This window comes from Corythoichthys intestinalis, chromosome 7 (assembly GCF_030265065.1).
Source record: "Corythoichthys intestinalis isolate RoL2023-P3 chromosome 7, ASM3026506v1, whole genome shotgun sequence".
In the NCBI taxonomy this organism is placed as follows: domain Eukaryota; kingdom Metazoa; phylum Chordata; class Actinopteri; order Syngnathiformes; family Syngnathidae; genus Corythoichthys; species Corythoichthys intestinalis.
Window position 1 is genome coordinate 5,798,122 of NC_080401.1, and position 20,009 is coordinate 5,818,130.

Genomic DNA, 20,009 nt, shown 5'->3' on the forward strand with positions numbered 1-20,009 from the left:
TTTTATTCTGAAAAACTCGTTTGTTGATCATTTAATTCAGTCCCAAGTGTCACAAGCAGAATTAAGCATTCCCCTGTGGCGCCCTAGCATGCAAAGATTACGTAGCAAAAGCAGAGGAGAGGTTTTGAAACGCTCACATTCAGTCTCCGTCCATCTCTCGCACACATTTCCCATCATGGGATGTAAGCTTTGCTATTCAAGTCGAGATTACATAGTAACAAACATGTAACAAACCACAACATATGTATGCATTCATGTACCGCATTCTTATGGCTTAAGTCAGGGGTGTCCAAACTTTTTGCAAAGGGGGCCAGATTTGGTATTGTAAAAATGTGGGGGGCCGACATTGGCTGACGTCCTTTACGTAGAACAATATATTTAAGCAAACTTTAGCAAGCCATTCTGTGAGTCAAATATGCTTTATTATTCTTTTGAAGAAATTTGAATTAATTTCAACAATCTCGCAACTACCCTTTGTGGCGTTCTCTTTTGGCTCTCGGGCTCTTGCGAAATACTGCTGCTGTAAAATTGAACTAGCTTCAAGTTGCTTAAATTTCTCGCTACGTATCATCCCTGTAATCTTGTTGTACATATCAGCGTGTCTTGTTTGGTAATACCGCCTCACATTGAACTCTTTAACATCAGCGACTGTCTCTTTGCAAATGAGGCAGACAAAGTTGTGAAGAATTTTAGTGAAGAAATAGTCCAATTTCCACCTATCCTTGAAGCATCGGCCGTCCCAGTCAACTTTCTTTTTTTTGTTGGTTGTCGCCATTTTAGAAAAGTGGGAGTAAAGGGTCACACGGAATAATGTTGCATAGAGTGCTGCTGCCTTTTAGTGGGTAAATGAGGAGCAGCATTTAGTGTGTAAGCTACTTCATATCCTGGTAGCAGTACTGCTGACCAATTTATTAAGTCTGTGTGCGGGCCAGACGTTATTGATTTTATGACAGAGGCTGGGGGCCGGATGAAATTTGACCACGGGCCGCATTTGGCCCCCGGGCCGGACTTTGGACATGTCTGGCTTAAGTGGAGTTTAGAAGCTTTCAGGATTTTTCCTGGAATAAGTTGTAGACATTTAACTTGTCTGAGTTTAGTTCACGTTGCACGAGAGTGAACTAGTGAACTGTATTTCCTCTCAGCAGGATCTCCTGAGATGAATAAGTGTGTGGCACAAGCGAAGTGGACATGCATAATAGGATGCGGTAACACACCTCACACCATCACCAATTTCAAATCTGCTTCTTTGCAGAGTGTTCTGACTTGTAGCTGTGACAGTAATGAAATCATAAACCACATCAATGAAAAACCTCAACCAGGTCACAGGTAACTCCATTTTAAAGTATCTGTGACAGTATTTTTAAAAAAAATCTTAAATAGCATTATTATGTGAATTAGAATCATATTTTGATTCGACTATATACAACAATTTGGCAAAGCGCAGATGACGAGAAATTAATTTTTTAATCTGCCGTTTAGCCCCGCCTGTCATTATAGCGCTCTAGCGTCCCCAGCTGCAGGATGACGTCGGCAGGGTCACGATTTCAGCTGATTTAGAATTCAGCCCATTGGGGGAGAATTATTCAGAACAAGGAAAATGCGACGAAGAGAGCAGCAAAATGTCATTGTTTCAATCGCTCTACTCCAATATTTTTACAGGATATTCTTTTTATAGTATATATAGTATAGTGCTTTTTAAGTATTTTTCCCCAATTGCTAATTAAAGGGTATGGTCATGACAAATAACAGTCTTGTGCTAAATGGAATATGAAATATTATAAATGCAACAATTCATGACATGGCAAAATTATTCCATAATGGTCAAAACTGTCGACTTTTTGCACGAACGATATTTTATGCCACCGGAGTTAGTCCGGCTTTTGTCATTTCCCTGCCCTGGCTTCGGAGAGCGTCAACAAACCAAGAGGCGTGACAGCTAGCCGACAAGCTAACCCGAACCGAGCGGTGTTTCAAAGTCTTATTCTCGCCTGTCAAAGCAAAAAAATCACACAAAACTACCCAAGTAACTACCAAGTTACAGCTCGTCGTTTAGGAATGTTCGTTGCCGGGGAAGAAGCTGGAGAATGACCGCCGGACAAACTGTCCAACATCGGAGGAGCACGTAGCTGCCCGAGCCCAATCCGAGGATAGTGGTCTATTGCGGGGCACAAGAAGAGGGCAGAGGGTGCTGGAAGTCTGGACGATATGGAGAAACCGCACAAGCATAAGCCGAGTATAGCGCTCTCCCGGCGGGCACGCGCAAAGGACCGAAGGGGGTGTGCCACAAAATGCAAGCCACCTCCTTATTAAAACGTGTGCCATGATCCCAGTATTTGAAATAATACAAAACACTGTTCACTCACTTCCTCGTAAGTCCAATGGTCCCACAATTGTCTGACTTGTTTCGGCTAATCTCCGCGGTGAACGGGAACTTTCTGAAACCCCAAAAGGCTGACACGCCTCTCCCTGCTGCAGCAACAAAACCCTGCAGCACATTTGGCTGGCGAGATGCGAAAAATAAATTAATTAATCTGCAAAATCAGCTGAATCCGCTGTCCATCTGCATGCTATAAAGCAATGCTGTATTGTGAGATGCTACCCAGGTGACGTCACATTCGCATTCCTCCTCAATCCAGGAAGTCACTAATTTTCATGGCGCGGGATTCAAAAATTGAATATATAAATTGTTCGCTTCCACACACATCCAAGCGGTCCATTTCATTCAGGAGCATAAAATACCACGTGAAATATAAAACAAACATGCTTTTTGCTTTCATAGGCGCTTTAAGAAGCTGAAACAGTGGAAAACATAGGAATCCTTGTTATCCCACGATAGGTTACCTATAAGTATACCACAAAAAGATAAAAAAAACAACAACAAATAAATAAAACCTTGAGTTTCTTACCAGCATAAAAAATATGGCGTACTTCACAAAATACAAATTTTGAGCGGTGGTTACTTGGCATCTCTCAATGTACACAAAAAAATGCCCAAACAAATAAATTAACGTTGAGTCAATAACGGTCTTTTAGTTCATTGATCTGATTTCCACGTGGACAGCATAGAATCTACAGTATGCTATCGATGATTTGCTTAAAGTCAGCTGGGATAGGTTTCAGCTCGGGGCAAACCAAGTTGTGCAAGGATCCATTTAATGCTATCCCAAATACCAAAGGTGGGTAGAGTAGTCAAACATTTTACTCAAGTAAAAGTAAAAGTAAAAAAAAAAATCAAGTAATGAGTGACATTGTGAGAAACTTCTTACGATGTTGGATTTTTGTTGTTTTTTTTTTTTAAACTCATTTGCTTCCAAAAACGTAAAAGTATGTTCTATTTTTAATTGTTTTATTGTCCCAAAAACGTATTTACACATCTTTTACGTTTTATTTTCACAAGAGACATCTCTAGGTTCTGATGCAAGTTCACTCCAAAGCACAGCACATTATTCAAATGTTTGGGATGTCACAAAAGCAAAAAAATAGCTATGTTAAAGTCAAAGTTATGTTTGAAATGTATGCTTTTACAAAAAGCTCAATTCCTCTGTTTTTTCATCAGAAATTGGAAAATTGCTCAAACTAAGCTATTTTCTAATGTTGATATATAAAGAATGGAAAAAGATATGAACTTACTTTTTTTCCTGCTGAAAGAAGAGAGTCTAATCTTTCTTTTGGTGGGTTCCATGTTTATATAGCAATAGAACAGAATTTTCTGTGGGCCTTGCATAATCAGTCAAAATCCAGTAAAATGGCCGGGAGCGAAGGGGGTTGCTCCGGTGAAAATGGCTGGGAGTGAATGAGTTAAAAATGGTATATTTTTTTCTCAACACAAAGCTATCAGTATAAACTGTTATTAGTATACTTTGAAGAATAATACGACTATAACGTACTACATAACCACATAAAGCCAAAGGAAAAAAACACAGAAATGAAGCATCATTCGTCCAAAGAGCCTGTACATATTTCCTATTCTGAAACTAAAAGCATCATTACTCTGGTTTTCCGTGGTCAATCGGTGCCTAATAAAAACTGGCAGAGAGTTTAAAAGCTGCACTTTTGAGTCATGTTGACTTTAGTGCTCAATATCAAATACTTAATTTTTTACGGTGCTTTAAAGACTCTACGTGATTGAACAGGCCGGCGTGGTAAAAGAACGGCAAAATTGAGCCTGATTGGTATAATGGAGGCATGTGATTATTATTGCGTCGTCTCATTGGTGAACACTGCCACTGTTGGTTTCTCTGGCAAAAAAAGTAAAATGTAATATGTAGAATAAAGAGGAAAAATGTAACGACTAGTGTAGCCCAAAGTAGCGGAGTAAGAGTAGCGTTTCTTTTTCACAAATCTACTCAAGTAAAAGTAAAAAGTATGGCTTAGTAAAACTACTTTTAGAAATACATTTTTCTCAAAAAGTCATTCAAGTAAATGTAACGGAATGAATGTAAAGCATTATTAACTTACTACCCACCTCTGCACAATACTAGTACACATATTTGAGAGGTGAAATTGCATTTTACACATGTCCTGTAAAAAACATCTCAATCAAATAAAATTTCCAAAATTGTCTAATATCAGTGTAAAAATGAGTTTGACCTTACTGTATACAGTACATGTATGTTTAGAATAAGGCTAAATCCAAATTTCTTGAAGTCACCTATAGATATTTTGTTCTCCAAAGAGGACTCCCAAAGAGCCAAGACCTGCCCAGGTTATTGTAAAGTCAACACTCAGCATATGATCTCACCATAGTGATCTCTGACATTGAGGGATTCATACTTGTTTGATGTCCGGCAGTTGAAATGCCCTGCGCAGGAAGGAAGTGCTCACCCACTGGTCGCCTGTTCCATCTTCAGGAGCTCTATGGGAGGGAGGGAGGATTTCAGTGCAATATTTACAGTGACCTTTTCCTGTCACTGGCCAGGGGCCCATGGGAAAAAATTGGAGAAGACAAACAATGAACAATAGGGTTCAGGGATGAGCAATGGTGCCAGCGCAGCATGTGCCATTACGGGATGTGGATTACAGAGCATTAGGGGGTCATAGAAAGGATCAAGGCACCATCAATGTCCCATGGGAGCACACCTTGGACACCTGTTCTAAAAGCGCGTTCTATTAATAGAATAAAGCATACGCGTGTTGCTAAATGTGACAATTGTTTGTGTGTGCGCGTGGGTGAGGGGGGGGGTTGCTTGAATGACAGCGGAATCCAAATAACTGGTGCTAATGTAACAAAGTGGCTGCATTTTTGTGAAAACAATTAAAGGAACAATATGTAAGATTTACACTTCAATTATTAATTAAATGCCCCTAACAATTCAATAGACTTCTGTGTAGAATTCTGTGTTTTTGGAGATCTTAAACATTTCTCAATGGTTAAACTGAGATTTTCCCATTTTAAAAGTTGATTGTCAACCCCGAAATGTTGCTATTGTTTTCGATTCTGCGTTTACAACAGATGTCCCGCGCTCCAACATAAGTCAATTACAAGATCACTTCCTTGTCTTCATCCAGGTTGCCACAGTTCCATAAGATACATCAACTCAAGATGAAACCATTTTCCCGGTCAAAATTAACGATGTCATTATAGACAAGTTTCTTGAGCGAAATATGGGCGGTGTCATCTTGGAAATTTTCTGCTTCGAACTTCCGGTTTAGAAAAAAAAACCTCATGCGTTGCGGTTGAAGTTAGCAGTGTGTTGACGTGTTGAAGTTAAAACTGCAAAATCAAGCCAGAGGAACCCACAGAATCTCCAAAAATTGATTCAGCACGACATAGATGAGATTGTGTGATTGTTCTTATCAATTCAAGCCTGTGTTGACATGAGGTATAGATTTATACGCCAGCCACTTGAGTGACCAAAATAAGGTGAAATTACAAATTATATTACATTTGCCGAATGCAGAAGGGCAATACTACAAGGTATGTACATACAGTATAAACAAAAATTCTTCATTCTTTTTTATTGCAGATATTGCTCGCAATAAAACATTTGGACAACATGATTCCATTTCTTGTTTTATTTGAAACGATTGGTGCATGTGCAAAACAGCTCAATAAATCACAATGAACAAAAGTATTGGAAAAATAGCATACGAGAATGTGATATCAGACAGCAGAGCTCTGGAGCCTCGCCAAACTTTCACCCGACATTACGACCACCAGACGGACTTTCCCATGCTGTCCTCCGTAATTCCAGCTCCAATAGCGAATCTTAAAGTTGCTGCAGTTAAAAAGCTCGTAGTTGGATCTCTGAATCGAGCTGACGATCCGCCGTGAGGCGAGCCACTGCCTCCAGCCCCAGTCTCTCGCCCGCCCCTGGATGGACGACGCAGTCTCGATATATGTCCATCAACTTACAGTACCGTATTTTTCGGACTATAAGTCGCACCTGACTATGAGTCACACCAGCCATAAAATGCTCAACGAAGAGGAAAAAAACATATATGTCGCTCCGGAGTATAAGTCGCATTTTTGGGGGACATTTACTTGATAAAATCCAACACATAAAACAGATATGTCATCTTGAAAGGCAATTTAATGTAAAAATACAATAGAGAACAATATGCTGAGTAAGTATCCAGTATAATAATGTTACATGATGCATGAACAACGAAATGCGAATATACTGTCCTAACCAGGACGCTACGGCTCGGTCCTGGCTAAACTCTCAAATGACGATGCTGGACGTCCGTATAATTTGCTGACTTAATTTTGGCTGTCGTTATGACACCATCATTTGAAGAGTGAAACTAAAAATAGAATTTATACAAATCAATTTCTTCCTCGATACCAAACAGGTTCACATCAACGTAAATAAATGATTGGCTGCTATTACAGCAATGACACAAACGGTTAGCATGCGTTCACTAGCATTAGCACAACATTCAAACAACCACACAACTCGCTCTAAGTGTCCGATCGTGGGTGGAAAACACACAACAACAATAGAAAAGATGATACACACAGGCGTTGCCTCTGTAGAGATATATTACAAGCATAAACAATGAACGTAGGTTTGCAGCTGTGTTTCTCTCTCTCTTTCTCCTGCCCACTCAGTCAGACGCTGCGTAGCTGTCCGTCTTCTTCTGGCAATGTGAGCGCTCTTCTTCGCGTAAACAAGTGCGACTGCGCCCCCACTTGGGCCTGAAAGCGCCACAAACTAAAAGCATGCATTTCAATATAAAAAAGTCAATAATACAATTGAATACATAATGCCAAAGGCAGAACGCAAACGTCGCCATAGCTATTAAGAGTTATTCAGATAACTATAGCATACAGAACATGCTAACAAGTTTACCAAACCATCAGTGTCACTCTAAAACACCAAAATAACATGTGAAATGATATCATAATGTGTTAATAATTTCACACTTAAGTCGCTCCTGAGTATAAGTCGCACCTCCAGCCAAACTATGAAAAAAACTGCGACTTATAGTCCGAAAAATACGGTAAGTGTTGCTGTGAGACACATCAATTTATCTTCCCTCGCCTAACAGCGTTTTCCACCTGTAAACAAACGAACAAAAAACTTGTAACATTATCATCATCGTAATAACAATATCAATGGCAACAAGTCGTTTCATGCGCAAGATTTTAGCTTTAGAAATTTTTGAGCACCAGACACATGAAAATGCAGGGATAGGAAGAATATACCTTCCTAGATATCATTTTCGCATGCACAGTCTGCATGGCACACTTATATTTGCGCACCGACACGCTTAACAAATCAGAACGCAGCATCACCCTCTTCTGGTCCCGCCTTCTTTAACATGAAGCATCTACTGAGTCAGTCAAATCACCAGTGTTCGTTTGAATCATCTATGGTTTGAAAGTGTCTGTGCGGGAGTCTGAATTAACATTTAAACCAAAGGAAGGAAATATCAATACATTCATTCAGATGTTAAAGTTCTTTAATATTCAGTAATTCATCAGGCCAATCAGAAGAATGTAAATTTTTTAAATGGCTAACTGCTTTAGATGATAAACCTGGTGTAATGGCCAAACCTTAATGGTGATCCCTGTTAGATTAAAAGTCGAGGCTGTGGCTGTGACTTGCTGAAGTGTTATGATTGTTATGAATATCTATATAACTACTGGAAAACCAATTTAGGAGTTAATATCTGATCATGCTGTTGTTATAGATAGAGGACCATGAAGAAAAAAGGGCAAAAATGAAGTCTTGTTTTGTTCACCTGTGTGTCCATATAGGTTTGTTTTTAATTTTAGTCTTTGTCCAACTTGCTGAACTACACTGTTAGTTTTGTTGTTTCTTTGTGTTAGTTAGCCATGGTAGTATGGTATGTGTGTTTTTCCTGTTATTCCGGCCAGCTTTTCTCTATTGAGAGTAAAGCCAATACAATTTTTTGCCATCATGAAAGTAATTTTCCCTACTGTGCCGCAACACCAAATTTTAAGGCTCCCCCACTTGTCAAATCCCACTTTAACCACTAAATAGAGCAGCCTTTTCCTGCCAAACACCTTTAGGACCGCTAGGGTAATTTTCATCTTTTTTAATTTTCACTATTATACCAGCTTTGAGAGCACCCAAAGCCCGCTACACACCTCCAGGGGAATGTTACTTTTTTTTTTTTTTTAACAGCAAATGGATCAACATATCCCCGCTAAAAGCTTGCGACCCTCGTGGGGATAAGGTGTACCTAAGATGAATGAGTGAATTTTATTCCGGACATTAAAGGGAGTTTACTGTTTTTGCAATCAAATACGAGTTGGATTTATCTTCTTTTGACAAAATTTTAAATGTACTGTAATATATTTATTCTTAATTGAGTTACAGGTATTTTTTTAAATACCTACGTATTCCTTTGTCATTCTCGGATAATAAAATCAATCACCTTTACTTTCAAAGTTTTACCTGAACTTTGTGGAAAAAAACACATTTATAGAACATTTATAAAAATGTGGATATTTTATTTTGCAACTGTGGCCATGGCGCAGTTCTTATCTCAGGTTGTCCTGGGACCCAAGGGTCAACAGTTCAATTCCCCGCTACGACTGCCCACTGTCGAAGTGCACGGCACTGAACCCTAATTTGCCCCAATGGGTTGGCAGCGCATTGCATGGCAGCAGCACCATTGGTGTGTGAATGTGTGTGTGAAATTGTAAAGGTGTGCTAATGTAAAGCGCTTTGAGCATTGTAAATATGTAGATAAAATGTGCTATATAAGTACTGTCCATTTACCATTTAACTGAACTATTCACATATGCATACTGATTGGTTAATAGTAACTACGCACTTCACTTCAAGAAGGCAATGCAATGATCTAAAATAAATTTTTTGGTGAATGTAACATCAATGTCGTAGTATTCTTTACAAAGAATGACCTGTCGTTACACGTTGATCGGTCAAACCTGCACCCTTAAGACTCAGATCAAATCGTCAAGCTTCATCGCTCTAAATGGTTGTTTATGTACGCAGACACACAGCATCAGATTACAATCAACATCTGTACAAACTCCAGAGTCACAGTGTGAGCCTACAATTTTAAGATTAGCCTTTCTAATTGGACAGTATGACTTCCCATGGGAGTGGGCCTTGCCTTATCGAAATTCATTCTGCCCTGCACAATTTAGTATGTTAAATGTAATTATATCAGAGTTCTAGTGTTCCTGGGTGGTCTGTGATCCATTTGCAATGATGCTGCGAATTTCCCAGAACGTGTGGAAATTCCTCAATGATGCACCGTGAAAAGAGAATTGCTGAAAGCGGCAATGCTCTCACCAAAGTGCACACCAGAAGTGAACATGATAATAGTCACACTTTAAATGTGTGTGTGTGTGTGTGTGTGTATATATATAGTTAAGATGGTCAACCCCCCCACTCAGCCACCCAACCAGCCTATTTGATGTAGATTTTGTCCAGGAAACGGTCTCTGTACCAAGGATGGGGTGGAAATGCATGCATTTTGCCAACCTCCATCCTTCGGAAACTCAGGAGTGTTGTTTAAATGTGCAGCTTGATTATTCAGAATGCCACTCACGCCAAGCAGCATTCAAATCATAGGAAACAATCAACACAGACACAATAGTACGTTCAGTCACTTGTTTATTACAGGTGCTCTAAAGCAGTGCCAATGTTTACATTAGTCTACTTAACCTTTGGCCCCCCATACAAGTACATGTACATGTAAATTTCCCTTTGGTTGTAATTCAATTTGTAATATGGGAAGGTTAATTCATTTTCACTCTTCAGTGCCGGTGTCCTTATATGGAGGTGAACGGTATGGCCACTTACAATCTTCCAAATGCGGCCCGGGGTCAAATTTCATCCAGCCCCCAGCCTCTGTCATAAAATCAATAAAGTCTGGCCCGCACAGAGACTTAATAAATTGGTCAGCAGTACTGCTACCAGCATATGAAGTAGCTTACACACTAAATGCTGCTCCTCATTTACCCACCAAAAAGGCAGCAGCACTCTAAGCAACATTACCCCATGTGACCCTTTACTCCCAATTTTCTAAAATGGCGACAATCAACAACAACAACAAAAAAAGAAAGTTGACTGCGACGGCCGACGCTTCAAGGATAGGTGGAAATTGGACTATTTCTTCACTAAAATACGCAACAACTGCGTCTGCCCCATTTGCAAAAAGACGGTCGCTGTTTTTAAAGAGTTCAAAGTGAGGCAATATTAGCAAACAAGACATGCTGACATGTATGACAAGATTACAGGGAATATACGTAGCGAGAAATTGAAGCAACTTGAAGCTATTTAATTTCACAGCAGCAGTATTTCGCAAGAGCCCGAGAGTCGAAAGAGAACGCCACTAAGGCTATTTGCGAGATTGTTGAAATTATTAGTTAAAAAAAATAATAAAGCAAATGTGACACACAGAAAGGCTTGCTAAAATTTGCTCAAATATATCGTTCCACGTAAAGGACGTCAGCCAAGGTTGGACCCCCACATATTTACCACACCAAATCTTGCCCCCATTGCAAAAAGTTTGGACACCCCTGCTTTAAACCAATGAAATACGGGAAACACTACAGATAAATTGCGCTGTAATAACGTTATAATATAATATGATTTCATATAATATTTAGTATAATACCAAATCAGCCATCTGCCTACTAGTCTGAGTGCTGTAAATTCTCATATCTGCACTGTTATATTACCACTACATCACCACTTGCTGCTAGTCATTTATTTACTTTATTCCCATTCTGTGCACACTGTAACCTGTTCTTTTTATATTAGCCTTATTTTACTTTTGCTTTTGTTTTATGTGTTGCACCTTATGGCGAAGCTTTAAATCTCGTACTCTGTATAATTCTATTCTATTCTATTCTATTCTATTCTATTCTATTCTATTCTATTCTATTCTATTCTATTCAGAGTTATCCAATAATTACTTTTTAACCAATATCCTGTTATTGTCCAACTCCAAAAATCCGATACTAATATCAAACAGATACCGATATATGTGGTCGTGGTCGATTTAACATATTATGGCTAACTGTATTGTGATACCCTCTGGATGATCTAATCATGATAATGCCCACATAACAAATCCCAAGCATCTCAGTTTGGAGACATCTAAGGTTCAATCAGCATACAGTAACTGCTGTGCTAAACTGTGACCGGCCCTTGTACAAAGTCAGAAGGCAGACGAAGACTTCTATATTCACTTTAAAGACAACATGCATATTGGCCCAAAACGGATGATGAAAAACCGATGTCGATGTTATCTGATATCATATTTAAATGCTTTTATTGACATTTATTAATCTAATCTAATCTAATCTAATCTAATAATATATATGGATACAGTATATTGGCAGAATGGTGGTGGATTGGTTAGCACGTCTGCCTCATAGTTCTGAGATCAAGGTTTCACTCCCGGGCTCTGGCCTTCCTGTGTAGAGTTAGCATGTTCTCCCTGTGCCTGTGTGGGTATTCTACGGGTACTCCGGTCTCCCCCCACATGCCAAAAAACAAGCATGGTAGGCTGATCGGACACTGTAAATTGTCCCTAGGCATTATTGTGAGTGCTAATAGTTATTCGTCTCCTTTTGGCTGGCAACCGATCCATGGAGTGCCCTGCCTACTACCCACTGTTAGCTGGGATTGGCTCAACCACCCCCATGATCCTTGTGAGGATAAGTGGCTCGGAAAATCAATAATATGATATAATAATAAATATTGTATTGTTTTGGACATCCAAAATATCTTTTATCATCCATACTGCCTGACTTGCAAATGTGGTCCCGACAGCTCTTTGAGTAAATTGTCAGGGTTAGATTACACAATTAATTACACTTTACAAGAAAATTCTGCCCGACCGTCACCCTGAAATTCGACGCAGTTACTCAATTGTTGGGAGGGTTATTAAATAGCCCGATACTCGTGTGGTGTAGCCTTACATTTCACTTACACCCAAAATCTCAGAGCCTAGGAGCAGTGATGCAAAATAGTCATCTGCCATGCTACCCAGCTAAAACCAGGTAACAATAGACAAAATAAAAAATAAATAAAACAATAATAATTTAAAAAAAAAAAAAAAAAAACAGAAAAAAATTGCTGCTAAAGGCTACAGCCAATTGGCATTAAATTGATTACAAGGAGACCTTTTCTCTGACATGACTTTGGTAATTATCTTAATGCAACCTGCTATACAATATGACTTAAAACTTACCCTATGCACGTTAAATTTGCTGATATGCATATTCCAATTAATTGCAAGGTATCCATGGAGCACCTGGGGGGATTTGTAGTGAAGCCATACAAAAATGAAAAATTAGTTCATCAAATTTTGGGTTGAAACAAATATTTGGAAGGTTATATAAAATGCTACATGATCATTTGATTTAGAATGGGTTTACACAGAATCCAGGAGCTTATTGCATTTACAAGAAAGGAAACAAAAGTTTTTGTTTGGGTAGATGTCATCGTCATTTCAGTCAATGCGAACTTACTCCAAAGAGTGAGTTACTTTGTTACTACATTTTTTCTATTATATTAAAAATAAGGCATCAGAAAACTTCTATAAATTATTATTTATGTTGCAGAATAATGTGTTAAACTTAAAGGGAGTGATTTGGAGTAGTTTTGTTACTAATTTTTTTTATACCCCAGATGTCACAATTTTTGGCCATTATTAATTCGAGTCTCATTTGTTAATCATAAATTTTTTAGATTTGAAATTGTCTCCTTGCATTTTTAATGAATGACAGGATCATTTATTCCATATGACAGAAAATTAGCAAACATGTCTACTGGATTTGCTTGCACAAGTTTTGCTTTGCTGAAAACAACACCAACAACAAGCTTTCTTGGAGGAATAAGGAACTCAGAAAGTCTAAGAATTCACATTTGAAAGGCAGAGATTATGGATATTTGAAATAACAACAACAACAACAACAACAACCACCACCACCACCACCACCACCACAATAACAACAACAACAACAAAATCACCACCACCACCACCACCACCAATAATTAATCATGGATCATCATTTTTTATTTCATTTGCAATAAGCTTGCTGGCAAACATAAGTTTCTCCGGTTTAATTATCTGGCTAATTATTATGCCTTAATACTGCTTTCATTGCATTTTCCCTCACCCAGATTTGGTCAGTTTGGCTATTTGATTGGCCACGGCTGACAGAAACAGGTTAATACGAGTGGTTAAGTATTTGTTCAACTTTTATTTACAAATTTTATCCTCTAGGTTTCTATCCGACTGATGTAAACATAGAATAGATGTACTAGTACTGTGTATGGACGTAAAGCTTAAATTATAGTCGTAGGAAAGTAATATAAAAAGTTACAAATGTAAAAGTCATGTGACTCAATTTTTTTTATTTAAAAAAACATGACCTTGAGTCGTTGTCTTTTTTGGTCACATTTTCCGTTTACCCTTGTCATTACTTGACCTATAGCCTACACAAAACTGTACGTCACGCCGTGTTATTATTTTTTAAAAACCTTATTCTGAAAGCTCACATGAGAACGGATATCCGGAAATGAGCCCATGATACAGGAAACGGAGGCGACAGCTACACATCGATAAACAGTAAGTAACTAACTCATCTTTTGTGCAATGTTAAAATGCACGATCATTCATTGATTGGATGCTGCATGACAGATGATATTTTACGTCGTATTCAAAGTCATATGAAGGACCAATAATAGGTAATGACAAACGGTTTCAATCGCTACTAGACTTCAATCTAGCATTCAAAATGTCAACAATGCATATGTCCCACTATTCTAAAATCATAGACAAAAAAATGTTTGCGTTATTAGTATTACGTGCTGTGTATTAATGGAAAAAAGTCATTTCCTTTTTTACAGAGATAAATTCTCAATACAGTATTAATTTTCCCAATCTTGTTGCTTAAACATAAACGGATAATATACCCTGTAAGATATTTCATTTAAGAATGAATTATTTGAAAGGCATAGTTATTAGTAGGTACCGTATACCGTTTATGTGCCTTAAAAATCAACATTACTGTAGGAAAACACCTGAAGTAAGCAGTAAGTATAGATTTTGTTATTGGCATAACTTCTGGTCTAGTTTTACAATTGTCTTCCTTAATAAAATAGAAATAAGCATTTTTTTATTTATATATCATTGAGAATAAATTCCATTATCAATAGATATAGTTATATTGGGTACAGTACAGTGATTTGATTTTTGTGGACCGTGACAGAGCAAAAGCACTGTTAGGTGATTCTCATGTAAGCTGTGCATAACGGTATTGAAGGACATTTACCAAAGCTACCTTAAAATAGCAAAATGCTATAATGACTCAGTATTTTTTTTTTCATCAAGTTTGAGCTTCCTTACATTTTATTTACAATAAAATATCGAATTAAATTATGTCTAAAAACATGTAATAATACTAGGGATGTCCCCGGAATTGGGCTGATCGCGGCATTTTTCATAGGATCGTAATCGAGTGAAAAGGATCGGGTTTTTACTTTGAAACAACTTATATATGTGTATGTATGTATATATATATATATATATATATATATATATGTATATATACATATATATATATGTATTATGGGCTAAAAGGTTTTTTTAAAAATCCATTTCCAAAAGAATGTTAAATACGTAGTACAATATATATGTTTCATATTCTACAACATTTCCGGAAAAAGCAGGAAGTGCTGTAAATAGGACTGTACTGTAACTTGTTAAATTTATGCTCTATAAAAAAATTTTTTAAAATATTTTTTTAATCGGATTTGCACTAGGTAACGGCGGAATCTCAAAATCAGGTGACTCGGAAAATATGTGATCGGGACATCCCTAAATATTACAGATTATGGTAATAATCCCCTAGCCTAGAATTCCAGACTCACCGCTGTTCCAGCTATAGAATCTGGCAACTGTTCAGCGGATCAAATTCCCAGGGCGGAGCAAGCCATAGCAAACAGACAGCGGAGTGGAACAATCAGCAATGGGCAGACGTGACGTTGGTAAAGCAACAAGAAACTGTAATGCGAGGACATAAACATACAAGGAGTGCGGAAAATGGAAAAGTGTATTCAACATGGCTGGTGTGAGACAGACTGTTGGTTTTAGCGACTCAATGTGTTTTTGGTCTTTTAAAACTGAATTTACCACGGAGAAGAGCATATTCTCATCTCTCCCGTTAGCTATCTGTGTTGTTGTGGAGACGACTTCCGACGCGCAAGAGTGACGTTGCTCGTTAAGAGCATGTCACGCAAATAAACGAATCTAATTGCACGGACGATTTCGTTCGGACTCGAGAGGCCAATAAGGAGCTGGGTCCCAGCCTCTATAGCTGGAACAATGGTAAGTCTGGAGTTCCAGGCTAATAATCCCCTATGATGGGGAAGTAGGCATTTGTAAACATACTATGCAAAACTACAAAACTATGAATATCAAAAAAGGCCAAATTCTTGTTCTTGGCACATTATGGGTCACAATAACCTTATTAAAAAAATGATTATGATGGGACCATAAACACAGTTCACATTAAGGCTTTGTTATTTTTTTCTTTTATCCCAGACAATTGTTTTAGGTTGTTTTATTTACCTGACATGTTTCGGCGACTGCTTTAGGCTTCATCAGAGTGTCACTGATGTGGGTGTGACATGTCCTAACAGCCTAAAACAATTGTATGGGATAAAAGAAAAATTTAACTAATCTGTAATTGTAGACAAAATGTACTTAATACAACTAGTAATTAAAGTTGCATGGTTGGACACTAGATTTTCCATAGTGAATTACAATCTGCTAAATCATGTAGTTTCAAACAAATGTATATATTTTCCTAATGAAATTGATGGACTATATATGATGCTGTATTGAGGTGAAAACATTTTCACCTCAATAAAGTACTTTACTTTCATGGACGCATTCCAGTTGTTAATTTACAACTTCAAACTCATTTAAAACAAAAATACAAAATACTATTTTGGTCACAAATTACAATTCCTATTTTTTTGTCATATGTTAACTTTCGGTGCAGTAAGAAAACAAAATGCAAAATATAAATGTGCTACTTTATCACACACTTTTGTGCTTTCAACAATAGGAACATTAGCCTATAAAAAGCTACAATTCTGCTCAAAAATAGAAAATACAATATTCTGAGATGTAGATATTTTGAAAAATAAAATAAAAATAAATAACATTGGCTCAGACTTTTTCTTTGAACAAATATCTGATGTGCAAAATTGAACAGTTGCAACACTGAACAGTCTCAAGTTTCTCATATTAACTTTATGACCACAGCCTCGAAAAGTACGGGTTACATTTAGGGCTGTCAAACAATTAAAATGTTTAATCGAGTTAATCACAGCTTAAAAATTAATTCATCGCAATTCAAACCATCTCTAAAATATGCCATATTTTTCTGTAAATTATTTTTGGAATGGAAAGATAAGACACAAGACTGATATATACATTCAACATACTGTACATAAGTACTGTATTTTTTGATTATAACAATAAATCCACAAGATGGCATTAACATTAACATTCTTTCTGTTGAAGACATTTTCTTTTTCTCTGCAAAAACAAACACACAACAGAGCCTTAGAACAGTAACAAAAAAAGTATTATTTATAATGTGTGCAAAGTGTGTGTAGTGTACACATAAATGTGGCCGTCTTCCCTACTCATCTAGCCAGTCGCTGAGGCAAACCAACTTTTTTACATTTTCTGAGAATTGTTCCATCTATATTCTTTTTTTATTTGAATTCCCCACCCAGAGGGCCAACATGCTTTTCTTCCATGTTTACATTTAACCGTTACCCACGCTGCTAACTGCACTTCTGAGTGGTGCGACGGCCCTGGCCGTTTAATTGTTATCTGTTTTGAGACTGTCAGTCAGCTGATCGTCGCATCCGCCAGCTGGCTGCCTCCCCTTCCAACGTGACGTACTGTGATTAACGCCGGACGGGAAGACGATGTCGCCGCCGCTGATGGGCCACCCGAGTAAGGGTGCCAACTTCCTCGCCGCTGTCAACACTCTGAGAGTTAGCATTTGACAGCATACGTGCCGCGTACCTCCTCTCCTCGCCAGCTGTTTGCTCGCCATTCATTCACCTGTGCATTTGATCGCTACTTTGTTACACTTCCACTTTTTCAGTGAAGTCTTTTGTGTTCATTCGTTATTGGATTGTTTTTGTTCACCACTGTAAATGAGAGCACCGCAGCAGTAGGCGTAAAGTGCCGTCTTTTTGTTATTTCCTTTTTACGATCAGGGTTTACTTAGCGGGTGGGGTTTAAGTGTAGTTTCATTTTGTTTGTTGTTTTGGCCTGGGCTTACGCTGAAGCCAGCTTCTTTCGCATTTTGTATATTTTGTTCATTGCGAGTTCGACTTGTGTGAATAAATTTGTGTCCACTTGCAACTTGTGTGTGTGGCTCATTTTATGTTACGCCCTTAGCGAACCGTCCGTGGGACGTAACAGTGGGATTATGGGATGCATGAGCGGGTCATTTCGCGCTTGCGTTAAATGCGTCAAATATTTTAACGTGATTCATTCAAAACATTAATTACCGCCCGTTAACGCGCTAAATTTGACAGTACTAGTTACATTACGTCAGAAACTCGTTCGGTTCGCCTCCGTTCCGAACCGAGCACCCCGTACCGAAATGGTTCAATACAAATACATGTACCGTTACACTCATACCGAAAACGAAACTAAGCCAGTGTTGAAAGGCTGATATAATGAATGGGGTGTGTCTGGGAAGGGTAGGAGATTCTTAAACCGGGTACCATTTCTGTGCCAGAGATGTACCACAGGTTTTCAATCATTATCAAAAAATGTTTTTCTGTCCGTGCTGCTTAAACAACCATATATTGATAGTGAATCCCTGCGACAGTGGTGGTTCTGCTCGCGTTATGTATTTTTGTGTTTGTATGTGTTTGATCATGTGCACCCTAGTGTTATAGAGAGGGGTCTGGGCAGTGTTCCCGTGTTCATGCACAGCCTCTGGAGTAAAGTAAACACAGCGGGTCTTTTCTCATCCTAACCGTCATCAAGCACTCCCTCGGCCTATGCCAGAGACCACACACTCAGACCACACGCACACACACTCTCTCTCTCTGTATACTGAGCACACACACACATTGCCTTGGACCCCTCTACAGATCCATTCCCAAACTACCTCATGCACAGACCATGCAATACTAGTTTAGAATTCAGGTTGTTCGCACGCTATCTACTTGCTGAGCTGTCATTCTGTCTTGTGTAGTGGTTCTTAACCTGGGTTCGATTGAACCTCAGGGGTTCGGTGAGTAAGTCTAAGGGGTTCAGCGAAGGTAAAAGAAACGCAGAGCCCTATTTTCGTATGCTGATTAAATCTAGGCAAAGTGGCTTTTTAGATCATGGTTTAGACTGGTTTGCTCCCAATTTACAGGCTTAATTAATTTGTTTTAACTGCAAGTCCTCGATCTGATGGGAGGAAGAACTGGTTTGCTCAGTGACAGGTTGACTCGCAGTTGGTATGAGGGAATGCAACAGACGAATGGGCAGCTTGGTCTCAAATTTTGACCTGTTTATAAAACATGCTCTCAAAATGAGAAGAATTTTGGTATCTTTAGCAAGGTTAAGAACCACTGGTGTAGTGTGTACTGTTGTGTACAGTGGAGAGGCATAAAATTATGATATTTACCATTAGGAGGAGCCCGAGATCCGATGAATATTGAGTGAAAGCTAATGCTTCCATGTCAGGCTCTCCTCGCTTACTTGCAGCGTATGATTGCCATTCTGCCTCCGGCTCAAAATTATGTTAAAATCTCTCCAAAATCATGTTCTCCTATTTTCCACTTTCAGTTTCGTATTTCGACTCATCGGACGATAGTCAATGAGTTTCGTCTATGGTTTCCATTGACTCCTATGCCCCCGCAATCCTTCCCTTTTGATATGTCATCTGTTTCAACAATGCAAAGGCTCAAAAAAATTATTTTTATTCCACAATTTCCGTAGTTATGGATCTGTGTGAGTCTTAATAATTGATTTTTGAATACCTTTTTACAAGATTCAACCATTTCATTAGTGTGGAAAAAATGGTGACAACTGGGACTTTAACAGAAAATGGAAGGTTGAGTTATGTTTACCTACTCTTTTGCTAGCATGAATAATAGGAAGTTTAATTAAAAAAAAAATTTTTTTTTTACAGTGTATGGTCTCGGTGCCAATGTGTGTGTGTGTGTGTGTGTGTGTGTCTTTTCCAGGTTTTTATCCTCAGTGTTGCTGCCATTGACCACCATGTCTCGCGCACGTCCATCCCCGCTAGTGACAGGTATTTCACCTAAGGAGGGCGCAGCCTGGACCAAAGTCACTATCCGTGGTGAAAACCTGGGAACGGGTTCAGCTGACCTCATTGGTAATGTTTCTTACTTGATAAACGTTATAATTATCTTCGTAACTTTTTTTAACCAGTTTTAAATATTATTATTATTTTTTTAAATCTGGACTATATACTTTATGTATCTACAAGGGGTGTTAAAATTAGCCCGTTGAAAACAAATCTACTTTACTTTCACTCATTC

General features: G+C 38.3%; 1 protein-coding gene across 2 annotated transcripts in view; it reads left to right on the forward strand.

Moving 5' to 3' along the window:
* Positions 1-13,954: 13,954 nt before the first annotated feature.
* The window catches only part of exoc2 (exocyst complex component 2), a 116,647-nt gene continuing 110,592 nt past the window's right edge, over positions 13,955-20,009 (forward strand). The window contains exons 1-2 of one of the 2 annotated variants that reach the window (XM_057840893.1): positions 13,955-14,034; positions 19,692-19,843. In XM_057840893.1, coding sequence (XP_057696876.1) covers positions 19,726-19,843 — 118 coding nt within the window. In that variant the 5' untranslated portion in view covers positions 13,955-14,034; positions 19,692-19,725. Of the gene's footprint in view, positions 14,154-19,691; positions 19,844-20,009 lie in introns of both variants that reach the window. The other variant, XM_057840894.1, reaches the window with a different exon arrangement.